Source organism: Vicugna pacos, chromosome 9 (assembly GCF_048564905.1).
Source record: "Vicugna pacos chromosome 9, VicPac4, whole genome shotgun sequence".
In the NCBI taxonomy this organism is placed as follows: domain Eukaryota; kingdom Metazoa; phylum Chordata; class Mammalia; order Artiodactyla; family Camelidae; genus Vicugna; species Vicugna pacos.
In genome coordinates, this window is record NC_132995.1 from 14,677,334 (window position 1) to 14,701,432 (window position 24,099).

At 37.5% G+C, this 24,099-nt stretch overlaps 1 protein-coding gene across 1 annotated transcript in view; it reads right to left on the minus strand.

The window, feature by feature from the left end:
- LOC140698377 (uncharacterized) overlaps nt 1-24,099 on the minus strand; it is a 116,736-nt gene that overhangs the window by 63,125 nt on the left and 29,512 nt on the right. The window contains 6 exon segments of the mRNA XM_072968660.1: nt 13,485-13,565; nt 13,962-14,088; nt 16,355-16,417; nt 16,607-16,807; nt 18,020-18,738; nt 20,124-20,199. Coding sequence (XP_072824761.1) covers nt 13,485-13,565; nt 13,962-14,088; nt 16,355-16,417; nt 16,607-16,750 — 415 coding nt within the window. The 5' untranslated portion in view covers nt 16,751-16,807; nt 18,020-18,738; nt 20,124-20,199.

Genomic DNA, 24,099 nt, shown 5'->3' on the forward strand with positions numbered 1-24,099 from the left:
GTCATCTGAGGTGAAGGGATATGATGTTGGCATGTAAATCTAAAAAGAACTTACCATTAAATGATTTCTGAATGGATGAGAAAGATGTTTTCCTTGCATGCTACCATAGGCCATCAGTCAGGTAACTACTGAATATGTAGCCTCTGCTACTAGCTACAGTAGGGAAAGTAAAAGAGAGGATCTTATTTTGGGGGAATCATTAATCAGATGGGGAAAGAGGCCTCAGAAAAAGCAATGTTGAATCAGGTATCAAATTATTAGATCATATCAGAGGATGGGTCTGTTCACATGTTACAGACACTAAATACAATGTGAATGCAGAAAAAAAGGAACTGCCATGCTCTGGAGTAGTTAAGGAACATTTCATGGAGGAAGTGAAACTTGATCTTTTAACTAAAGGATATGTAGTATTGTGCTGAAGAATATAATCTTGCCCAAAGAGAAGCCTGACATTTGCCTTTGACTTCTGGGAGGTAGTTGCTAAGTCTTTGGAATGTCATGCTTGACAGGAGTGCATTTATTTGCCTGGGAGCCAGAAAGTAACAATGTGATTGGAAGGGAGGGTGTCTTTGAGTCATACTAACAACGTGAGTTAGGGTGAGGGCTTTGGGTCAGAGTATCAGCTCAACCTCTTAAGGGGCTGGAAACTAAGAGCAGCCACATGGGCAGTGAAGCATGCCCATGTGATGTAGCCCTAATATACACTCTGGACACTAGACATGGGTGAAGCTTCCCTGGCTGGCAATATTCTGTATGTACTGTCATATCAGGAAAGTAACGCTGTCCATGTCTCCACAGAGAGAAGACAACTAGAAGCTCTGTGTTTGGTTCTTTCCTGGACTCTGCCCTATGTGCTTCTCCTCTTGGCTAATTTTAATCCGTATTCTTGTCTTATAACCGTAACTGTGAGTATTATAGCTTTCAATACGTTTTGTAAGTCCTCATAGCAAACTATTGACCCTAACAGTAATCTTGGGGACCCCTGAACTTGCAGTTGGTATCAGAGGTGAGGGTGGTCATAGGTGTGCTACTGCACTCTCGTACTTTATAGCTGGCTAACTTTGCAAGTATCCCTATGGGTGTATGGCAGCTGTCATATAATGAAAGGTCCAGTTGAGACAAACAAAATCAATTGTATGCAGTACATTTGGGAGACTAGAACAAATAGACATTAGCAAGAGTTCTCAGTTACACAGAGAAATACATGTGGAATGACCAGACAGGATATTATTCCCTCAGGCCTTGAAAAAGAAGGGATTTAACTTCCATATACTAAGTGGTATTTTTTTTGCATATTGACTGAAAGAAAATGGAAAGAACTGGGGAAAACCATGGCAAATCTAAAGAGTTACTGCAACAGTCCACACCTGAAATAATATGGCTCTCAGTTTGGAAGATGTCAGTGGCAAATGAGAATATGAGAGGATGGAAAGATATTTCATGGAGTGAAATAAAACAAAAATTGTGGAGAGACCATTTGAAAAATACAGCACAGATGGTGGAATCAACCTGATACTACAAGAAGCTGACTACAGGATCAAAAGTATATAGAGAAAAAGATAAAGATAATTATTATTATTTCTGAAATATCAGTAACCAGAAGGGTGAGAAAACTGATTGCTGTATTGCTGTAGGCAGATTAAAATATACCACAAGATCTCCAAGTGGGAGAAATGGACTAAACATGTCTATTTGAAAATCATTCACATAAAATAAGGAAATCACAACTTGAGAATGGATCAGATTATTAGAGCTTAGAGGGCTTTTATGAAGACAAGAACTGAGGATAAAGAAAGATCCTTCAAGGATACTGATGAGAGCCTAATGAAATAAAATCCACTTATTCAACAAATATTTATTTTTCCAGGCAATGTAGATAGAGGGAAGCAAAACAACCAAGATGTAGAAGACACTCTGGGACACAGGATAAGTTTTTCACCCAAATCCAGGTACGTAGCTATCAGGAGTCTGAGCACTATGATATGAAACATGGAGACTTGTTAGGAAGAAATTTATTGAAACGAAGTGCTACTGAAATTATCCCTTTGGTCCAAGGCATATGGATTTTGAAATCTGACAGTAGGTCTCACAGTGAGAATGGGATGTGAGACTGAGTGCAGGAAACAAGTATAAGGGTAAAGGAAGGAAAGATAATGAAAACTAAGACAAAGATAAATATTAGCAATGAGTTCCTTTTTATATTTTGGTTAGATTTAAGATGCCTGTAAATAGAAGACTATAACAAAAGAATAAAGATGGAGGGCTGAAATGTTAAAGAAAGAGATGAGAAACAAGAAGAAAGGCCTGTATCAGCAGTTTCCAAGAGACTCTTATGTGGAGGCATCCACAAAGTCAAAACTATTTTTGTTAATAATAACACTTCATTTGTATATTTAACTGTGTTTGTATTGCACAAATGGGGAAAAAGTGATGGTGGGTATCTCATGGAGTTTTAATTTATGGAAGTGACACAGAAAGGCTAATGGTATTAAAAGAAAAAATTTTATTACTTGCATTTCCTGAGCGGAAGGGCCCTTCCATACCATGCAGGGCCACGTAGGGAAGCACCAGGTTCGGTCAGGAGGCAGAAAGAAACAAGTAGAAAGTCTAGGCCAGAGCCTTTATTTGGGCTTGTTTCCATGGGAAAGGTAAGGCAGGGCAGAGGAAACAGCTTAGGACTGGCTCGTTTGAATAGTGTTGGCAGGTTGTGGGGGACAGGGATGATCTCCAGTTATCCGGTACCTGGCCCCAGGTGATTTAGGGCAGGGGAACTACTGGCTGTGATTTAGATAAAGGAGGTGGTTGAGGATATGGTCTAGGGATTGGTTGATTTGTATATGAAAGGTGGGCTCACCAACAAGTTGTTTACTATTTCTAGGAATTAGCTAGCTCTGGGAGGAGCGATCCCTCCTCAGCCAGTAAGACTCCCCAAAGATGTCAAAACATCATAAAATATAGAAAATTAAAAATATGATTAATACAGTGGATGAAATGCTGGCACATTAATGTAAATCAACATAAAATAGATAAACAACAAGTTTATGCTGTAGAGCACAGGGAACTATATTCAATCTCTTGTAGTAATTTATGGTGAAAAAGAATAAGAGAATGGATATTCAAAAGAATATTGAAAACGAATGTATGTATGTTAATGTATGGCTGAAGCATTATGCTGCACATCAGAAATTGACACAACATTGTAAACTGACTAGACTTCAATAAATATATATATATATATATACACACACAAAAAAAGAAAAAAAACTACCCAGCCCCCCCCCAAACCCCATAAATCAAAGCACTGGTACCAATCTGTAATAGTAATCACTGAATTTTGAACTACCACACACTCACAGGAAACAAGTTTCACTTCAGACTTTTTGATGGCGTATAAAAAAATCATTCATTTTATTAGATTGCCACCTTTAAGTACACATATTTTCAATATTCTGTCTCATTATTAAAGAATTATGTACAAAGCACTTCTGTTGCATAACGCAGTACAGTTGATCCTTAAACAACACGGGGAGTGAGGGGTGCCAACCCTCTGCACAGTTAAAAATCTGCATGTAACTTATAGTTAGCCCTCAGTTTCTCCATATCCAAGGCTCCACATCCATGGATTCAACCAACCATGGATTGTGTAGTACCACAATAATTACTATAGTAAAAAAATTTGCATAGAACTGGACCTGCACAATTCAAATGTGTGTTGTTCAAGGGCCAATTGTATAATGTATTTTGTGAGGAAAAGTGCTGGTGTAATTATTTGAGTTGAGAACGGAATATCTACTTTTTGTGGAACAGCTGTTTTACTTAAAAATATGCTATTACTCAGATGTGGCTATCTGGTAGACATTTTCTCGAACAACATGAACCTGTCAATTCAAAGAAAACATCTGCCAATACTTGTTACCGAGGATAAATTTCAGGCTGTCAACTATAAGTCATTATGTTGGAAAGCTTGTATTTGCTACTGTGAGCTTGTCAACTTCCCCATACTTAATGACTTTTATGATGAGTTTACTGGTTTACTGATGCTAACAAATGTGGGTTTGGGGTTTTTAGAAAGTATTGTATATGGAAATGTGTCAAAATTTGGAAGACCTGTGTACACCAGAGAACTGTTACTTTCAGCAATAACTGTTGTTATTGTATGGCCAATACATACTAATACCAAAAAATACATGGGTAAAGTATTTAAATAGACCATTGGATTTTATGTAACAGTGGACAGAAGTTCATTGTTATGATTTCAGATTTTATATTGCAACCAGCTGCTTAGGAACAACCAATTGTCAAACTGCAACTATCTGTTTAGGAACTACGAATTGTTCTATCTGGGTGTAGTATTAATGAAGAATAGCCATAACGACCTAAAAAGGCTTTTAAAATATTTCTCTTTCAAACTACATATATGTGTGAAGCAAGAGTTTCTTTATATATTTCAATTAAAACAACATATTGCAACAACAGATTAAATGTAGAATCATGTAAACATCAGCTGTCTTCCATCAAGCAAGACAATAAATTTCAATCACGTATCAATGTCCCTTTTCTCATTTTTTTCTTTTGGAGAATAGTTTTTTTGATAAAATATGATGTTTATGTCAACATGTAATGAGTTTATTGTTTTTATATTGTTCTTTTTAGAGGAAATAAATGGATATTTTTAAAATTTCCGTTTTAATTTTGAATAGGGTAGACACACAAAAAATTCTTTTAAGAACTTTCTCTTAAGAAGAAATTTTAAGAGTATAAATAAGTCCTGAGACTAAAAAGTTTGAGAACTGCTGATCTAGACATTCAGATTCTGGTAATGGCAAAGAAGTTGGTATCAAAATAACCTTCCAGCCGATAACAATGATAACTATAGAACAATTATAAAGTGGTTTGAAGGCACTAATGGATAATCAAAAGCAGGCAGAAACTGTAATGAATAAATCTTTGAAAGAAAGAAACCACACTGCAGTGAGAGCTACATTAATCCAGGTTTTCCCCTGTGTGCCCTGGCAGTTCATGCAGCACAGGGGGACAGATCTCAAGGAGAAAGCAGGGCAGAATCAGAGACAGAGTTCAGGGACACCAGACTGCTGTAAATTCAGGAAGAACCCAAGAATGAAGGAAGCATAGAAGAGCCCTGATGTCAGCATAAACCCCTGCTCGAAGCCTTGGCTTACTACAGTTTTGCAGGGTAAGACTGCAGGGAGCACAAAGGGACAAGAAAGCTGGAACACTGAAAGAACTGAGCGATGATTTCAGCAACTACTTAGCTCTGGAAAAACAGTTTTCAATTCCAGTCCTGTGCCGCGTTAGAAGAACCTGGTTAAAAGTTTGGTCTTCCTGTTGTAAACCCTAGAATGGCCATGTATTAGGAGTAAAGGCTGCATCCCAAGGCTTAGAGCAACTCCATAAAACTTAAGGCAAAGCTGAGAATGAAGCAGAAATAATCTAAACAACTTAAAGGCAACCTGACAAAGGAACCGATATGACCCTCAGTAACTTAACCACCTACACTAGATTAAAACTCAGCAAACTTCAGAGGAAGAAAAAGGATCCAGCATCTTGACAACATATTATATTAAATTTTCCTGAGAAGAAAGAGGAAAATGTAACCAATAAGAAAGATAAAAACTAGTCAACAGAAACAGACTGATACATGTCCCCTATGTTGAAATTAGAAGATAAGACATTTAAAATATCGATGATAAATAGGTTTACAAATCTACAAGAAAAGGTGGAAATATGGGTGAGGGGACAGAGTATTCAGGAAAGATAAGGAAATGCAAACTGAAAAAGCCCAGTATATGAAATATAAAATTCACTGGATAGGTTTAACAGCAAATGAACATAAGGGAATAAAAACCAATACACTGGAAGTCAGGTTAACAGAAATTACCCCAACTAAAAGAATTGAAAATCCTTAGTGAACTAGGGGATAGGATTTAAAATATAACTGAGAGTAGAGAAAAAAATAACTGTAGAAGTATAGACCAAAATTTCCCCAAATTTGAGCTAATACCAGTACCCTGTGAACTTGTTAAATTAAGGGTTTTTTTTTAGATTCTTTAGGGTTTACTATGTACATAGTCATGTCACCTACAAATGAAGATAGTTCTCTTTCTAATCTGTAGCCTTTTAACTTCTTTTTCTTGCCTTATTGTTCTGGCTTGTGTCCTGTGCAGTGATAAACAGAAGTGGTGATGGGGGCATCCTTTCTTTGTTTTTGATCTTAGAGTAAAAAGCTTTCAGGTTTTCACCATTGAAGGTGATGGTAGCTGTAAGTTATTCAAAGATATTCTTTCTGAAGTTGAGGGAATTCCCTGGATTGCTAATAAACAGATTTATCATAGACATTGAATTTAATTATTTTCCCATTTACTGAGATCATTATGTGTTTCTTTCCCTCTTACTTTAAGTAGTAGCTTACATCCTTGGTTTTAGACAACTTTTCACGTAAATTATATAGCTTGACTTTTAAATACCAAATCAACTTTGCTTTCCTTGGATAAACTCTTTTCAGTCATGAGGTATCATCCTTTCAAAATATTGCTAGAAGTTAGTTTTGTAATATTTTATGAAGGATTTTATATCTAGCTTCATGAAGGATGTTAGTGTGTAGTTTTCTGTTCTCATAGTGCCTTTGATTGTGGATAATGCTGGTCTTAGGAGTTGGGACGTGTTCTCTCCTACTGTATTGGTTGGCATAAAATTGTATGTTCTCTAATTGTCCTCTTAATGTCTGTGGAATTTGTAGTGATGGAGCCTCTTTTTAATTTTTTATACTGGTGAAATTTGTGTCTTCCACTTTTGAAATTAGTATATATAGCTAATACATCAGCATTTGGCTTCACTCATTTTCTCTATTTTTCCTGTTAGTATTCCACAGGTTTCTGCTTTAGTCTTAATTTTTTCCTTTTACAAACTTTTGAGTTTGATTCACTTTCCTTTTTCGAGTTATTTAGGGTGACAGCTTAGATCATTGTTTTAGACCCTGATGTAAAGGGATAAAATTTAACGGTGCTTTAGTTGCATTCCACACATTTTGACATGTTGTCTTAAGTAACATTCAGTTCAAAATATCTTCAATTTACCTTAGGCTTTTTGCCTTGATTCATGGATTATTTGGAAATGTGATGAGTTTCCAAATATTTGGGGAATTTAGAGATATGTTTTTGATTTCTAAGTTAATTCTACTGTGGTCAGAGACCATTCGCTATGATTTCAGTTCTTCTTAATTTGTTGATGCTTGTTTTATGGCCCAGTAAATAGGGTCTATCATGGTGAATGTTTCATGTAAAATATTCTATAAAGATTAACTAGATACAATTGATTGTGTTTTCAAGCCTTCCGTAGTCTTACTGATTTTCTTTCCCTTTGTTCTCTCCATTTCTGAGGGAGAAGTATTTATATCTTAAGCGGTAATTATATTGCTTCTTTCAGGTCTATCAGCTTTCCTTCATGTACTTCATGCATTCTCAGTGGGGGTGATATTGCTCCTAAGGGAGCAAAACTGGTTCCAGGGAAAATGAAAAAAAAAAAAACCTTAGATATTACAATGGTTTGTGGCCCTCCAAAGGGCAACAGACTATAAATAGATAATGGTATTAAAATTTCACAGAGCGGAGGCAGTTAGAAAAAAAATATATCTAAAAAGATTCTTTAGGGCAGTGAAAATGATAAAAAGCTTCTTGAAAAACACTGAAGTATTTTGAAGCTGGCAGAATTGTTATGACTTCTGATGACTTGTCCCTATTTATCACTATAATATTCCATGCTCTGAAATCTACTTTGATATATAGCCACTCGCATTTTCTTCTTAGTGTTTGCATGTGTAATAGTGTCAGATTCCATTTCTGACGTCTTACTGCTAACAACTTCCTAGACCCACTCCCTTTTTCCCCGCTCTTGCCCTATAGCTGGGCAAGGCTATAAGAAAGCTTAGGATGCTGTCTCTGTTGGTGCTGGCAGGAAGTTTAAACCATGCAAGCCTCAGCTCACATACAGAACCCCAACCTGACCCATCCCCTAACCACAGTAAACACCAAAGCCTGACACCCATCCTTGCCCTCTCAAGCCATTTTAGGACTAGCTTGGGAATCTTCCCTGCTCTCCTTAGGAAAGCCTCGTTATGTCAGATTTCAGTCTTGACATCTGAACCAAATTTGGGTGAGTAGGGAGGGTTGAGATCACCCTCACATCGCAACCACCAGACAGCATGGTACACATTTTTTCATCTGTTTGTATTTCATCTACCTGTGTTTTTACATTTAAATATACAGCACGCAGTTCGGTCTTTCTTGTCATTTCAGATACTGAACAATCATCTTTAGAAGTTTCATTTGGTTCTTTTTTCAGTATTTGTTATCTTGCCTCATTATCTTAATTTTTGCTTTACATCCTTGATGATAATGAAGCCATTTAGAATGGCTGTTTCAACATCCTTGTCTGCAAATTCCATCACCTCTACCTTTTAAAGCTTTTTTTAATTGAAGTATATTCAATGTGTTCAGTTTTAGGTTTGTTATTATTGACTGAGTTTTTTCCCCCTATTGAATGATTTTTTTTCCTGTTTACAGGTCATAATTTCCTGCTTCTTCATGATGTTTAATAATTCTTGATTGGACATCAGACACTATCAGTGTTGTTGAGTTTAAGATATGGTTGTATTTTCATAAAGAGTACTGGCAGCCTTTCTCTGGCATTCTGTGGAAGCCACCAAGTTATACCACTAGGATCTCTCTTCAAAATAGAACTTACCACTCATGTGCAAGAACTGTAGTTACCTGGCAACCTCTAATTTTTACCATCTTCAGGAAGCTCTTCAGATTTTGAAGCAAACCAGGCCTCCCCAGGCAGTTCCCACCCAATGACTGAACACTGAGGGTGGCCATTTCTGTCCATGGGGACTCTTCTGATGGACAGTTTTTGCTTCAGACCAGTTAGGCTGGTTGACAGTTTGTCAGGTCTGCATATTGGTCTAAGGCTCTCCCTGCCCAATCCTGTTAGCTTCTCGCCCTCTCCTTCCACAGGGGTCATATCTGTATCATGGTCTGATGGCTGTGTATTTCTGATCTCACTTTTTCCTTTTATCTTTCATAGGTGTCACCTCTAATAAATCTATGACACTCCCAACTCCATGTCAGCATCTCCTTGGAGGACCCAACATACACACAGCAATTACTTTTGGATTGGTTAAATCCTTTTGATGCTTTTATTTAAGCTCTTTTAAGGCAAATCTTGCAGTCTCTAATGGATGGCTAATCTAGCCCCATTTATTAGGTGTGACCTTTCTAGGGAATCTCTCTGATGTCCTATGTATTAACAAGTTCTCTCCACTCTGGCTGGAGGGAAATAAAATGATTCCTGGTGCAGTAGGCTATGGGAATTGTTTGTCTCACAACACCGTGGTAATTGTATTTTTCTTAGAACGTGTCCTTGCCTGGTCTCATAGGGTTTCAACACCTACAAACGTGGCATTTAGCCAAAGACTCAAGGGGAACCTTTTCCAGATTTGGGGAACTCTTTCCCTGCATAGCTCCCTCTTTTGGGGAAGTGTGTCCTGCAAATTCTAGCCACCGCAGTCTCCTTGAATGCCACTGTTGGTCCCCTTAAGTCAATAAAATTGCCAAGTGGTTTTTGGATTCCTCTTTCTGCACTGCAGTTTGGAAGCTGCCTTCAGATGAAAGCCTGGAATGAGGTAGGGTGCATCTCATTTGTTTTTCTTCTCAGGGGAGTCCAGGCCTGTGCTACCTGTTGTTCAACATCTGGAAATAATCTTGTCCAGTTTTCTACTTGTTTCCTGTAGAAGTATAATTCTAGACTCTGTTACTTCCTCGGGGTTGGAAGCACTAGTCTTGAATTATAAAAACGCAGACCCACATGGCTTAATAATGATTTTCATCAAACATTTAAGGAAGCAATAATACCAATCTTGCACTAATTCACTAATTCCATAAGAAAACAGATAAAGAGGAAACACTCCTAGTTTGATATGGCTGACACAATTCTGGATACAGAAACTTTTCAATGGCATTACAAGAAAACTATGGACCACCATCCTTGGTAAAATCATGCATTAAAGCTCACTAAAATACAAGCAAACCAATTTCAGCAATCTCTAAGAAGGATAATGCATCTTGTCCATCTGGAGTTCATCCTAGGAGCCCAAGGTTGGTTTAAAATTCAAATTAACCAATGGAATACATACAGAACAGATTAAAGAAGAAATACCATACAATCATCTCAACAGATGTAGAAAAAATATTTGTTAAAATAAATATCCATTTCATAATTAAAACTGCCAGAAAACTAGGAAAAGAAGAGAACTTCCAGAATCTCATAAAGAGCACTTACGAAAAACTTACAGTTACTATTAAGCTTAGGAATGGATTATTAAATGGCTTCCTTCTAAATTTAGCGAACTGCTAAGAATGCTCAGGCTTACTATTTCTATTCAACATTGTCCTGTAGGTCCTCGTCAGTACCACAGGGTAAGAAAAAGAAATGAAAGCAATAAAGTATGTAAATGTAAAAGTGAAATGTCTTACTTAAAGAAGGCATGTTTTCTATGTAGAAAATCTAAAGGAATATACCAAAACATAGAACAACAGCAACAGCAATAAGACTTAATACAATCAGTAGCAGTATGCAAAATCAATATCTAGAAGTCAATTGTGGCTACATATATTAACAAGCTGGAAAAAGAAAATTTAAAATTCCTACTATCTACAACAGCACCAAAAATATGAAAAGCTTAGAGATAAACTTAATAATAAATGGAGAAGACCTTTGTACTAAAATAATAAAACACTGTTTACAGGAATTAAAGGAGGTAACTAAAATTTTAAGATACAGTATAGCCATGGACTGGGAGACTCAATATTGCTAAGATGTTAGTTCTCACCAATAAAAATCCCAGCACTCTATTTAAAGAAACAATAAGTTTATTCTAAAATGTAGTTGAAAAAGAAACTGATCTGGAATAGCCAAAACAATTTTTTAAAAAGAAGAAAGTTAACAGGACTTGCTCTGACATCAAGACTTTATTATACAGCTACAGTAATCAAAGGCCAGGTGGTACAAGCACTAGGACTTAAAATATATGAAAGGAAAGAATACTCTACAAATAAACTGACACAAATGCAATGAGATAATTTTTGATAAGATCATCACAGCAATTTAATTCAATTCCACAAGTGATGGGACAAATTGATACCTACATGGAAGAAGATAGACCATCAACCCTTATCTCATATTATAAACAAAACTTAACATGAGATGGGTCACAGAACTAATTTAAAAAAAAAAGCAAAATATTCATATCATTTTTAGAAGAAAATATAGGGAACTATCTTCACAACCTAGGAGAAGGCAAATATTTGAGAGGTCAAAGAAACAATGATAAAAGAAAAAAATTATAAACTGGACTTAAGTTAAAAACTTGTGCTTATTAAAAGACACCATTAAAATGAATCATCAAGCTACAGACTGGAGGAAATATTTGCAATACCCACATCAAACAAAAGAATTCTCTTTGGAATATGTAAAGAATTCCCATTATTCAAGGAAAAAAATATCCATTAAAAAAGGGTAAAACATTTGAACAGACACCCCTGAAGAAGATATAAAAAGCACCTGAAAAAGTTCTCAATATAATTAGTCATAAGAGAAAACTAAATTAAAACTGCAAAGATAAGACGTCCATTCTTCAGAATGGTACTTTGGAATGACCAAAATGAAACTACTGATAACAACAAATGTAGAGGAGAATGTGGGGCAATCACATTTCTCATACATTGTTGGTAAAAGTTTAAAATGCTATGGTAACTTATAAAAACTGGCAGCTTCTTAAAAAGTGAAACAAACCTGCCTTATGAATGAGCAATACCAACTGCTAGGTGTTTACTGAAGAGGAATAAAAATATATGTCCATAAAAAGATTGTTATAAGAATGTTCACTGTAGCTTTATTCATAATAGCCCCAAAGTGGAACATTTCAAATGTCTATCACAGGAGATACATAAACAAACTAGTGTATTCATACAATTGAATACTATTCTACAATTAAAATAAACTATTTAAGTATGCAAAAACATGCATATATCTCTCAGACATTAAGCTGAGTAAAAGAAAGTTGTGAAAAAGGTCTAGAATGGACAAAACTAATCTATGCTGGTAGAAATCACAGCAGTGATTGCCTTAGTGAGAAGGACTGACTTGGAAGAGGCCTGATGGAACTTAATGGGTTAATGGAAGTGTCCTTTATCTTGATTAGTGTGAGAGATACACAGGCTTATATTTCTGCCAGAAATCAAAGAACTTTACACTTAAGATCTCTATGTACATTATGCTTACAAAGCACGGAGTGGATTCTTGGTAAAGTAATAGCGGCCAATTGCTCTACAGGCACAAGGGCCCACAAGGAGAGGATTTACATGGGGACTGTTATTCAAAACTAAAATTCAGATTTTACAGGCATGGAAGTCAGTCATGTATTGGCCCTTCAAAGATCTCAGGCCTTTAAAAATAAATCCTTAATAAGATGGCTACTATCAGAAAAAAAAAAAGACAAAAAGAAAATAATATGTGGAGAAATTGGAACCCTTGTGCACTGTTGGTGAGAAATGTAAAATGGTGCAGCCACTATGGAAAACAGTATAGCAGTTCCTCAAAATATTAAACACAGAATTAATGTGTGATCCAGCAATTCTACTTTTGCATGTATACCCAAAAGAACTAAAAGCAATGACTCAAATAGATATTTGTATACCCATGTTCACAGTAGCATTATTCATAGTAGCCAAAAGATGGAAGCAACCAAAGTGTCCACTGACAGATGAGTGGACAAGCAAGAGGTGGCGCATATTTATATTATATATAATGGAATATTATTCAGCCTTCAAAAGGAAGAAAATTCTGATACATACTACAACTGGGTGAACCTTGAGGGCATTACACTGAGTGAAATAAACCAGTCAGAAAAAAGACAAACACCATATGATTCCACTTACATGAGGTACTTACCAGTAGTCAAATTCATAGACAAAGCAGAATGGGGGAGGTAAGGTATAGCTCAAGTGGTAGGGTGCATGCTTAGCAAGCACAAGGTCCTAGGTTCACTCCCCATTACCTCCTCCAAAAAATAAATAACTAAACCTAATTACCTTCCCTCCAAAAAAAAAAGAAAAAAAAAAAAGAGACAAAGCAGAATGTTAGTTGTCAGAGGCCGTTACTGTTTAATGGGCGTAGAGTTTTAGTTCCGCCAGATGAAGGGTTCATTAGTTGAATGGTGGTGACAGTAGCACAACAATGTAAAAGTACTTAATGCCATGGAACTATATGCTTAAAAACGGTTTAGATGGTAAACTTTATGTGTATTTTACCTCAATTAAAAAAACAAAGATCTCTAAAAACATTCAAAGGCGTTAACTACCTAAGTCCACTGGACTTTATCTATACAGACTCACCTGGGTAACTACGACTTGGAAAAATTCTCCCTGTTGTCCATAGTTCTTTTCCTTGTTCCAGCTTGTGGATCATATCGGGCTTAGTCATGTGAAAGCCTGAAAATAAAAAATAAGACTCGGTGTAAGCTGTTAGGTTTCAAAACTATTGAATTTTTAAAATTTATTTTTATTTTTTATTTTTGGTATATATATATTTTTATTGAAGTATAGTCAATTTACAATGTTTTGTCAATTTCTGGTGTACAGCACAATGCTTCAGTCATACATGAATATACATATCAAAAGTATCGAAGAGAAAGATACAGCCTCAAGGTGGCAGACAAGGTACACATGAACGTCTTACCAAAGTTAGGCAAGTGAGAACATCATTGCGCTTTCTACTGACAAAAAGGGATTCATCCCCTCTGATCTTTGAAATTCAAATTTCCACATGTTTCAGAACTTCTTGAAAGGAGATGCATAACACTGAAGGATTCAAGGAATTTTGCTTACCCACAGAGACGAAGTGACAATAGTTTTCCAACATGACATCCCTGTAGAGGGCCTTCTGAGCAGAGTCCAGTTGCTGCCACTCCTCCTGGGTGAAGTCCACAGTCACATCCTTGAATGACACTGATCCCTGTAAGGGCACACTCTAGTTCATCCTAAAGTAATTGGAATGAGTGAGAACTAGACATTGGAGACCATGTTTAGTGGTCACAATAGTTTTTTACTTTGTGTTTTGTATTGCAGAAAACTTTCTCTGAAAATATATTCGGCTATATTTACTTATTATCTCATGCTAAAAATAGATGAGCTCATACTATCTGCCTTGAATGTGGTTGGCTGCTTGGTGCACCAAAGTGATTAAAACCCTGACCTTGCTTTCAAGAAGTTACAAGCGAAAAGAGAGACATAATGTAAATACATACACTCAATAGATATTACAGAAGCAATGACAGAATTATGTACAAGGGAATATTCTACAAAGTAAATTTCATTTTGTATTCCAAGACTTCATTGAGGACATAAAAAATTTGCACTCACAATGAATTTGTTTTATAGGACTACATGACACTGGCTTTTAAAATTCATAGGGAGAGTAAAAGGTACAGTGTGTTAGGAAGGAGTCTTTGAGCTGTAAGAAGAAAAAGGTATATGGAGGTAGGCAGTGGGCATATTTATGTAACAATACTGGATTTTTTTTTCCCCACAGAGCAGTGGTCTTAAAAATGTCCTGAGCACATTTCCAACACATTGCATTTATTTGTAAATCATCAATCGGCATTAACGGCAATCCACTTTGTTAATGATCACCATTTTCAAATGTAAACTATTAGTATTTTCCTTCTTTTCAGTACATTCCATTGTAATGCACCCCACTTTGGGTCTGCTGCTTTATGGAGTATAAAGAACAAGAAGAAATGTTAAATCAGCACATGTTATGGGACAAAATTTGTACTTCAGAGGTAATACTCCTGAACACTAGAGAAAGCCTGAGGTGTGTTAGGTGGGAAAGACAACTGAGTAACCCCTGTTAGAGATGTGTCCTAGATTAAGTTGTATTAGTGGTCTAGACAGGGGACAAATGGTTGCTACATGATGAGTTTCATAAATTGGTTGTAGAGTGGAAGAAAGAAAGGCAGAGCTCATCTGCCTAGCAAGTGGGTAGGTGCTTAGACTGAAAAATGGAAATAGGAAACAGAAGAAAGAATAACTGGATGAAAGGAGGTAATGAGGTAAACGTTGGACATGTACTTGAAGTGTCTATGGAACAGACAGGTGGTGATTGATGTTGGAGATTAGATATATGGTTCGGATGCCCTGGACAGAGGTCTAGGATGGAGAGAGGTTGTCTCAGAGTCATGAGAATCAGATCAGTATAAACTCTGTAGTGAATGTGACTGTGCACAGAGAAAAACAGACAGGCAAGAGAAGCAGTTAGCATCTGTGGAAAATTGGTCAAGACTGGTAGATGAAGAGGAGTTTTATGAGAAAGATATGAAAACCAGACAGAGTACCACCTCGGATTCAAGAGTAGAACATGTCAAGAATGGATTAGCATAAGCATCTGCGTCTCCTGCACCCGCATACAAAAATTAGAAGAAACTAAAAAGGTAAGAATAAATCTATAGTGCCTCATTGGAGAGGTTTCCACTGGCAGGGCACAGTTTGTAGGAATTGCTGGCAGACATGCATAAAACATAAGGACCAGAGAGGAATGTAAAATCTGTTTTCTGTACAAGTCTGCAAGCAAATCTCTGTTCTAAAAACCTCACAAAACAGGAAGTCTAATCACCAAATAACAATGTGATCTACCCATACTGCTTCCCACCCGATCACTGCAAAACCTTGGTCACTGGAGATGATCAAGGTTTTTCGATGTCTGCTTCCTGACTCACAATTTAGATCTCCAATCAGTGTCTAGACAAGATAGATTCATTCAAGTATTATATTCCCACTTAAATCAAGATAATACATTTCTGTTCCAGAAGTATTTTTTTAAGACGACTGAGGAAGGATGGTGAATGATTAACCCAATCAATATGTGAACATTGGCTACATCTAGAAGGTGCACTTGGGGAACGCTTATGTTTATATGGTTGGAATAAGAGAAACTGGGAACAGGGCTGCAACTAGGGGGAGGCAGGTGAGGCACCTACGGTACAAAATTTAGGGATGGGCAGCCCTGAGAGTACTCAAATTTTGTACCTAGGCCACTTGCTTGCTCTACTGGAGACCAGTATTCTATCCATGTCTGCCAGCAATTCCTACAAACTGTGGCCTGCCAGTGAAAACCTTGATGGAAGCAAGTTCCAATATCCGGAAAATTTAAGGATAGGGAAGCAAAAGTTCGTGTAACCTGAAACCAAGTTATTTCAGTAAGAAAGGAAATATCATCTCACCTGAGGCATGGCTTTAAGATTTGCCTTCTCTTTTGAGCTCTCCTTTTGGACAAGGGAAGAGTCCTGAGCAGGGAGAGATGGGAGGGTACAGAGCCTTGTGAAACCATATTTGACTTAGATCTCCCAGAATAACTCGGTGTCTGTGTTAAATCTGTGTCAGTTGTCACAGTTTCAGCACTTGCCTACTCTGTGGACCCCACAGAAATTCAGGATGGAGATTAGTCAGAAAATAAACAAATCCTGCTCCCTTACCAATGCCAGAAACCTGGTTTTGTGGTCAGGTAGATATCTGTTGTAACTTGGAGAGAGGGAACACTGTGTTTTCCTCCTCTGTAGCTGTACCTTCCATCTCCCATGGAAGACAGATTTATTATCCATTTCCAAATCATTCTTCATGGATTTTCTGTGAATTTATACTGTCACCAGCAGTGCATGAGAATACCTCTCCACATCCTATGAATGCAGTTGACAATAACTTTAATTTCTGGCTACCAGATATATAGTATAGTTCTAATTTACACATTTCTTTTTATGAGTATAAGCTCCTTTTATTTCTTTTCTGTGATGACATCTTAGAGTATGTCTATTTTTCTCATGTTTATTTTCTAATTGGGTGACATTAGCTTTTATTTTAATTAAATTAACCCTTTTTTAAGTTGCAAACAGTTTTTTTCATTCATATATCAGTGTTGAAAGTGCTAGTTGTGGGTAAAAATTGTTTGCTTTTTCCTGCATACTACCCATGGAACACTGCTCATTTCAGCATATTAGTTTTAGTTCATGTAATGTTTCCCTGTGATGAATCCCACCATCTGGGAATTATGAGATCTTATCTATTCCTTTCCAATACTCATACCTCTTATTTCATATGCTAAACTGCTATTGAGTTACAATTTTGGAGGCAGGCTTAATGACCACTATTCAGAAAATCAAATCTTACATACCCAACTAGCAGTCATACAGTTTCTCAATCACAAAACCATCACAAATTGTAAGGGTAGGTTAAAACACGCAGAATTACATTCAATCACTTCCTTCGGAAAAGCACCATCCCGCGGCACCCACATGCCATTCACAATCTCAGACAGCACATTACATAATTTCATGCAAAGTCACAAAAACCACAGCACAAACCATTTAGCTTCTCTGTCGTCACCTGCGGTGTCAAACACCATTCACATAGAATCTGAAGAGAGACACAGGCAGAGGAATCCCCACGCAGCAACAAGACTCCGTCCACTTTCACACACAACCAGCCGCAGCATCCCAGAGAGTAGGATGCACCCAAAATGGAGCAGGTTCGGCACAGGAGGCCGTCTCCATTTGGTACACACACACACTGTACACACACACAACACCGTACACACACACAACACCTGCTGTGTGAGGCTCCGCTCCCAGCAGTGTAGCTTCCTCGGGGTCAAAACAGACAAAATCCCCCCTAGCAAAACTCGCTCCAGGTCCCAGTCGTTTATCACCCTCAGGGTCACGCCCACGGACCACGCCCGAGGCCCCGCTCGCACAGATCTGTCTGATTACTACGGGCCCGGTTTCGGCTTCCTCCCCGGACTTCCCACCGGGTCCCGCTTCTCTAGTCTGCCCTGCAGGGCCAGAGATCCCACTTCCCGCTTCCTGGTCAAAGCCCCGAGGACCTACGAACCTCACCCCGAGCCGAGGCTCAGTCGACTGCGCCTGCGCACTCCCGCGTGGCTGGCGCTTCCAGCACTCCTGGCGCTCCCAGCACTCTTGCCGCTGCCCTGCCGCCGCTTCCCTGCCGCCGCCGCCGCCGCTGCTGCACCGCCCCCGCTTGCCGCCGCCGCTGCTGCGATGCCGCCGCCGCTGCCCTGCCGCCGGGTCCCAGCTGCGGGCGGTCTGGTCTGCTCGTGTCAGCGTCCGCGCTTTTCCGGTTTTGACTGCGTTTCTCACAGGCCCTGGAGACTAATGAACTTCGGCCTCTGGTACATTTTCCGCTAGCCTTGAGATCATCGTTCTCCGTGTGGTGAGTTGAGCTATCCGGGTCTGGGTCTGGAAGGAGCCTGGAGTTTCCTACTTTCAGGAGGACAGAGCTTCATTTTTGCAATTCTGGCGCTGAGGTATCAGTAGACAAGAGCCCTGTGTGACTCAATCTGTGTCTGTCAAGACTCCGAGGGCCTTGTCAAACACAGAGGGCCCCAGTTCTAAAGCATGGCCCCTGTTGCCTTCATCATTGCCGCCCTGTATCTGTTGTCTAGACTAGTGTTTAAAACACAGTAGGCATGCAGTACGTTAAGTGTAGCCTGTTTTGGAGCTAGTTGTAAATTCTGTGGTTTCTTGGAATTTGTTGTACTGGGTTTTCTTTCACTGCTTCTGTGATTTCACTTTATAGCCACACTGCACAAAAATGGCTGTCAAAGAGAAGTTGAATATTTGAGACCTAGAATGAAGGTTCCATCTTAAAAAAAACCACATTTCTCTGTTTATCATGGCGATTTGAGAGCTGGCATTGCCCTCGAGGTAGGGTCCTTTCCTCCAGAGATTCCTCTTGGAAGCTCTGTGGGGGCAAGCTGCAGCTGCGTATTACAGATCTACAGCATTTTCATAGCTTTGTTGACAGTAAATTATTGTGAACCTAGAAGCAGGTTTCAGTCCTAGGCTTCAGTGAACCTGACTTTATAATACAGGGAACGGTCAGCAGTGTTCCCGTCTTTCTCATACTTCCATTGGGCTTATTTATTTGTTTATTACTTTGTTTGGTGTTTCGGTAGAGGGAGGTAATTAGGCTTCTTTATTTATTTACTCTTAGAGGAGGTACTGGGGATTGAACCCAGGACCTCATGCATGCTAAGCATGTGCTCTACCACTTGAGCTATACCTTGCCACCACATTGGGTGTATTAATTTAACGTGGATGATGGAGGATTGTTAATGATGAAGAATGTGTTCTTATTTAGCCTGTTTGGGTATAAAAGGCCTGGGAACAGTGGCTGGAAATAATAAGTGCTTAAATTAAAAACTGCTTAAATTCAGAACTTGCTATTATGTGCATATGCTAAGGCCTTCCACATTCGTACATAAGAAGCAACGAAAATACGAAGTTAATTGTAATGGGCACCTGTAAGTAAGACCAGATGCTCAGATGGTCTAGAACAGGGATTCTTCACCTTAAATGATTTGCTTTGCTTTGAAATTATATACCAAATTATTGTATTTTTATTTTATTAATGCATATTTTTCTTGTAGAAAAAGTCTATAAATTTTGAGACTATCAAAGGTGTACATGAACCACTTGCCTGGAACCAGTAACTTAGACCTGGAAGTGAACTTTAGGAGGAGTTTGTCCCAAAATAATTTCCTGTATTATGTAAATATAAAGTTAATCACATTAGAGTCAAGTTATTAATATTATATCAATAATAGAGATTCTAATACAAAATATAAAATGTAATGCTATGCAGTATTCATGTTTATGAATAAAAGCACTCAATTGGTAAATTATAAATCAATTTATTTATTATAATGGTATTTCTTACCGATTTTTCAAGGATTATATCCAGTATGATCCATTAACTGGTCATTCAGTAGAGAACGGCAATGATAAAGCCACATTTATTAAGCCTCTACTATGAAGAAAGCACTGTTTAGTCTAAAAGTGTCACGTACCTGAATTGTGCTCATTCACAGGCAAATTGTAGCATGGAAAGTGTTTCACTACATTTATGAAATGCAGTAAAAGAAGGTACAAGGCTTGGTAGGTTTATTTATTTCAGTCACACTGCTTTTAGTGCTAGTACCTGTCATTTTGCCAGTCTGCTCAGTTTTCCTAGTAAGTAGAAGATCGCTCTCCCTACAACTTTTTTCAAAAATACTCTAAAAAAAAAGGAAGTAGATGTTAATTCCTGATGATGGAATTAATGCAGTCTTGTTGAAAAAGAAATTAGTAATCCAATAGGAACTTATAAAATAGGAAGTTAAAAGTACTCAAAATTTTAGCATCTAGAAATAATCACTATTAACATATTGGTGTACATTCTTCTAAATTTTTCCTTATGCCTATGTGTATATGATTTTGTTTTTTTCCAGAAATAAAATCACATGAATTAATCATTTAAATGAATAAAGACCTCTCTGACTCTTAGTTTGAAAAAGGAATTCAACCCAATCAATGATCTGTTATATTTTTTTTCTTGTATGTAGCGCCAAAGGATAAAACTAAAACAATTTAGTTACCATGTTTGATGTCTTTAATTCAAGGGAAACAACCCATGGATTGGAGGAGTAGAGTGCCTCTGAAGCAGTAGAGTATTCTTCCCAAGGGGTTTTGGGCAGGAGGATTTTATAGAATGTGAGAAGAGGCAAGAAGGAAATGGCATGACTCGCTCCGATGTCAGAGATTTCCTTATGAGACTAGCTGGCCCTATTTCCTAGGGTAAGGTAGGCTAGCCAAAGCTGAGTTGGAGGATTGTGATTGGCGTGCACTAAGTTTCCTACAGAGGTGTTTCTTGTAACTTCAGTTTAGGTTTGTGATGTGGGCTGGACCGCTGAGCTGGCCTCCATTTTGTGGATCCTGATACACAAATTACAATTATCAGTAGGAATAAGAAGGAAGTGGCAGTGGTATCCAACAACCGATTTGATAGACCTTTTGCTATTACACAGATATCAACTTATGCATTTTGTTAGGAGATCAAATTGTCAAGTAAAGCTAGTTAAGTATTTGTTTTTTTACATATTTTGATAACTTTCAGAAGACAGCACTAGTATCTCAAGACCAGGTATCTTAGGAGACTTCATTTTATAAACTGCTGACAAGGATGAGTTTATAATGATGTTAGTAGTTATAATTATGCAGTTATAAATAATGCAGCATAAAAGGCAGGGTTAGACAGGGAATGAGATTGAGCTTTTGTTAACATTTTCAATTTGTTACTCAAGTGGTCATATGGTCTGAGCTAGTTTTATGAGGCAGAATGATGTTTGTGTAGTTGCAGTCTTCCTTTTCTTTCTGAAATTCTCTGTGGGTAACATTGCTAGTGAAGACTAATGACATTTGTAAACTGCGCTCTGTCGTGTACAAGCATGATAAGGACGAGCAGTAAGAAGCGCAAATGTCCTTCTCAGAAAAGCAGAACAGAGAGCATCCTTTAATGGTAGTAGATTACAGGATATGACATTGTCTCTTCATTATCAGTTAAACATAGGTAACATTTTGTTGGGTTTTTTTGTTTTTCACTTAATCTTGACAACTCTTTGAGGTACTAGCTACTGTTGTTTTTCTCATTTTATTTATAAGGAAATCTAGGCAGTACAGATGAAATACTTGGGAACAGACACAATAACTTTCAGAGCTAAGATTGACATACGGAAAGTTTACTATAGAGCTTGCTCTTATTTATGACAGTATATAACCTCGTGATAATTTTAACCTGCCTGTCTTACTTATTAAATCATTATAAATGTCTTTCCTCAACATTTACTATGAATTAAGGTAATCACCTGTAAAACAGATATACATATGAATACTACATACATATGAACAGTGGCCATGTATTAATCTTAACATCTTTTTGAAGAATAGCTTCCTTTTTACACAATTTTTAAGTGCTTATTTATATTAATACATGGCCAGTCTTAAATTAAGAAGTAATTTCAAATAAAAAGAGAAACAATACTAATATAAGGCTTCATAACTTTCCATTTTTCTTTTTCTGTTTATATATACACACGTTACAAGCAAAATGACATTATGCTTATGGATTACTTTTTTAAAACTATTGAGTATGTTTTGAAATATTTTTCATACTTTTCCCCAGTTTTATTGAGATATCATTGATCATGTTCTTAACTACAAATGTTTTTATAGCTTTGCATTTAATGACTACCTTATTTTTCCCAACATCTTTGTGAAATTCGTGCTGTTGCATGTAGCAGGTACTTTTTCTTTTGCTGTATATTCCATTATAGGATGTTGCACAGATTAGTTATCTGCTAGTCTGTTGTTGGAAATTTAGGTTATTTCTAATTTTTCTTTTAGAGATACGGCTGCTATGAACATTATTGTACATGTGTTTTGTGGACATAAGCATTCGTTTTTGCTGTGGAGATACATAGGAGAAGGGCTGCTGGGTTATTGTAATATATTTATGTTCAGTTTTATAAACACTGATGAACAGATTTCCAGTGTGTAATACTTTCACAGCCACTGCATGAGAGTTTTAATAGTTAAGTGTAATATTGCAGTCTTTATGATAACCACTAAGAAAGTAATGAATGACACTATAAATTAATGAGGAAAACTAGAGTAATGAGATATTTAATTAATATACCAGGAGGTAAGAATGGTGGCACAAAAGAGCAAAGAAACAGAGGGGACACATAAAAGCAAACATTGATGTATTCAACATTATTTGTAATTAAATTTAATGAAAGTAGATGAAGTCCAATAAAAAGAAAATTGTGATCAGGCATGAGGAAAAGAACAAAATCAAACATATGCTTTTAGCAGCTGACACACATGAACTATACTGACACAGAAAACTTGAAATACCAAAGAGCTATAATGCAAATACTAAGGGAAAGTTGATGTCTCTATATGAAGATCAGAAAAAAACTTATGAGAGATAACAGGGGGACATTCCACAATGATAAAATTTGAAACCTAGAAAGGAGATATAGTAACCATGAATTTATATATACTTAATAGTAGCTTCAGGATAAACAAACCAAAGATTAACAAAAGTAAAAACATGAACTGACAAGCCCACAGTCATTGCTGAAGCTTTCAGTATACCTTTCAATAAGTGTTAGAACAAGGGGGAAAAAAATCATTATTACAGATAGATGTCAGCAGATGACCTAATTGACATAATATAGAATACTGGATCCAACAACTGGAGAATATACAGACCCCACTTACTGAAATTTGCAAACTGCCTGACTTCTTTACTTTTTGTGTTCTGATCTGTTGAACAGGGAGATTCAATTAAATAGTAAGGTTTATAAAGCACCTATCAAATGGCATTCTTAGCAAATAGAGGCATGAACTTACTTTTCTCCAGCCTGGATTCTGGTGAGAGAGGTGGTAAATGATGCTACAAGGAATCAGGGGAGTTGACTGTGATTAGGAAATGGGAATTGCTGAGCTGGAGGATTCTGGGCCTTGTGTTGGCTGGGGGCGGGCCTCCATGTGAGCCAATGCTGTCTTGCAGTGGCACTATTTTCTGCTTTGTGTGTGGCATGATCAGGCATTCCTAGTTTCTGCATAACAAACCACCCCCAAGTTAGCGGCTTAGCTTTAGAACAATGATAACATTTATATTAATCATTAATTTGTTCATTGGGCAGAACTTTATGGCGACAGCTAGAGTATCTGCTCTGTGTGGTTTCAGCTGGAGTAGCCTGAAGGTTGGGGGCTGGAATCATGAGAAGGTTTGGTGGCTGATGCCGACAGTCGGCAGAAACCTCAGCTGGACTGTGGCAGGAATATCTAGCTGCGGCCTTTCTGTGTAGATGCTGGGATTCCTAACAACAAAATGGTTGGGTTTCAGGGTGAGCATCTTGAGAGTGAGTTGTTAGTAGGAAGCTCCATTTCCTTTCTTAACCTAGCCATGGAAGATACGCAGTGTCATTTACACTGCACTCTTGTTCATCAAGGGAATCACAAAGGCCTGTTTTGTTTTAAAGGAAGGGAAATAAACTCCACTTCTTGACAAAGTGGGTGAGTGGCAAAATTCTGGAAGAACATGCAAAATCTGAAATATTGTGGGCCTT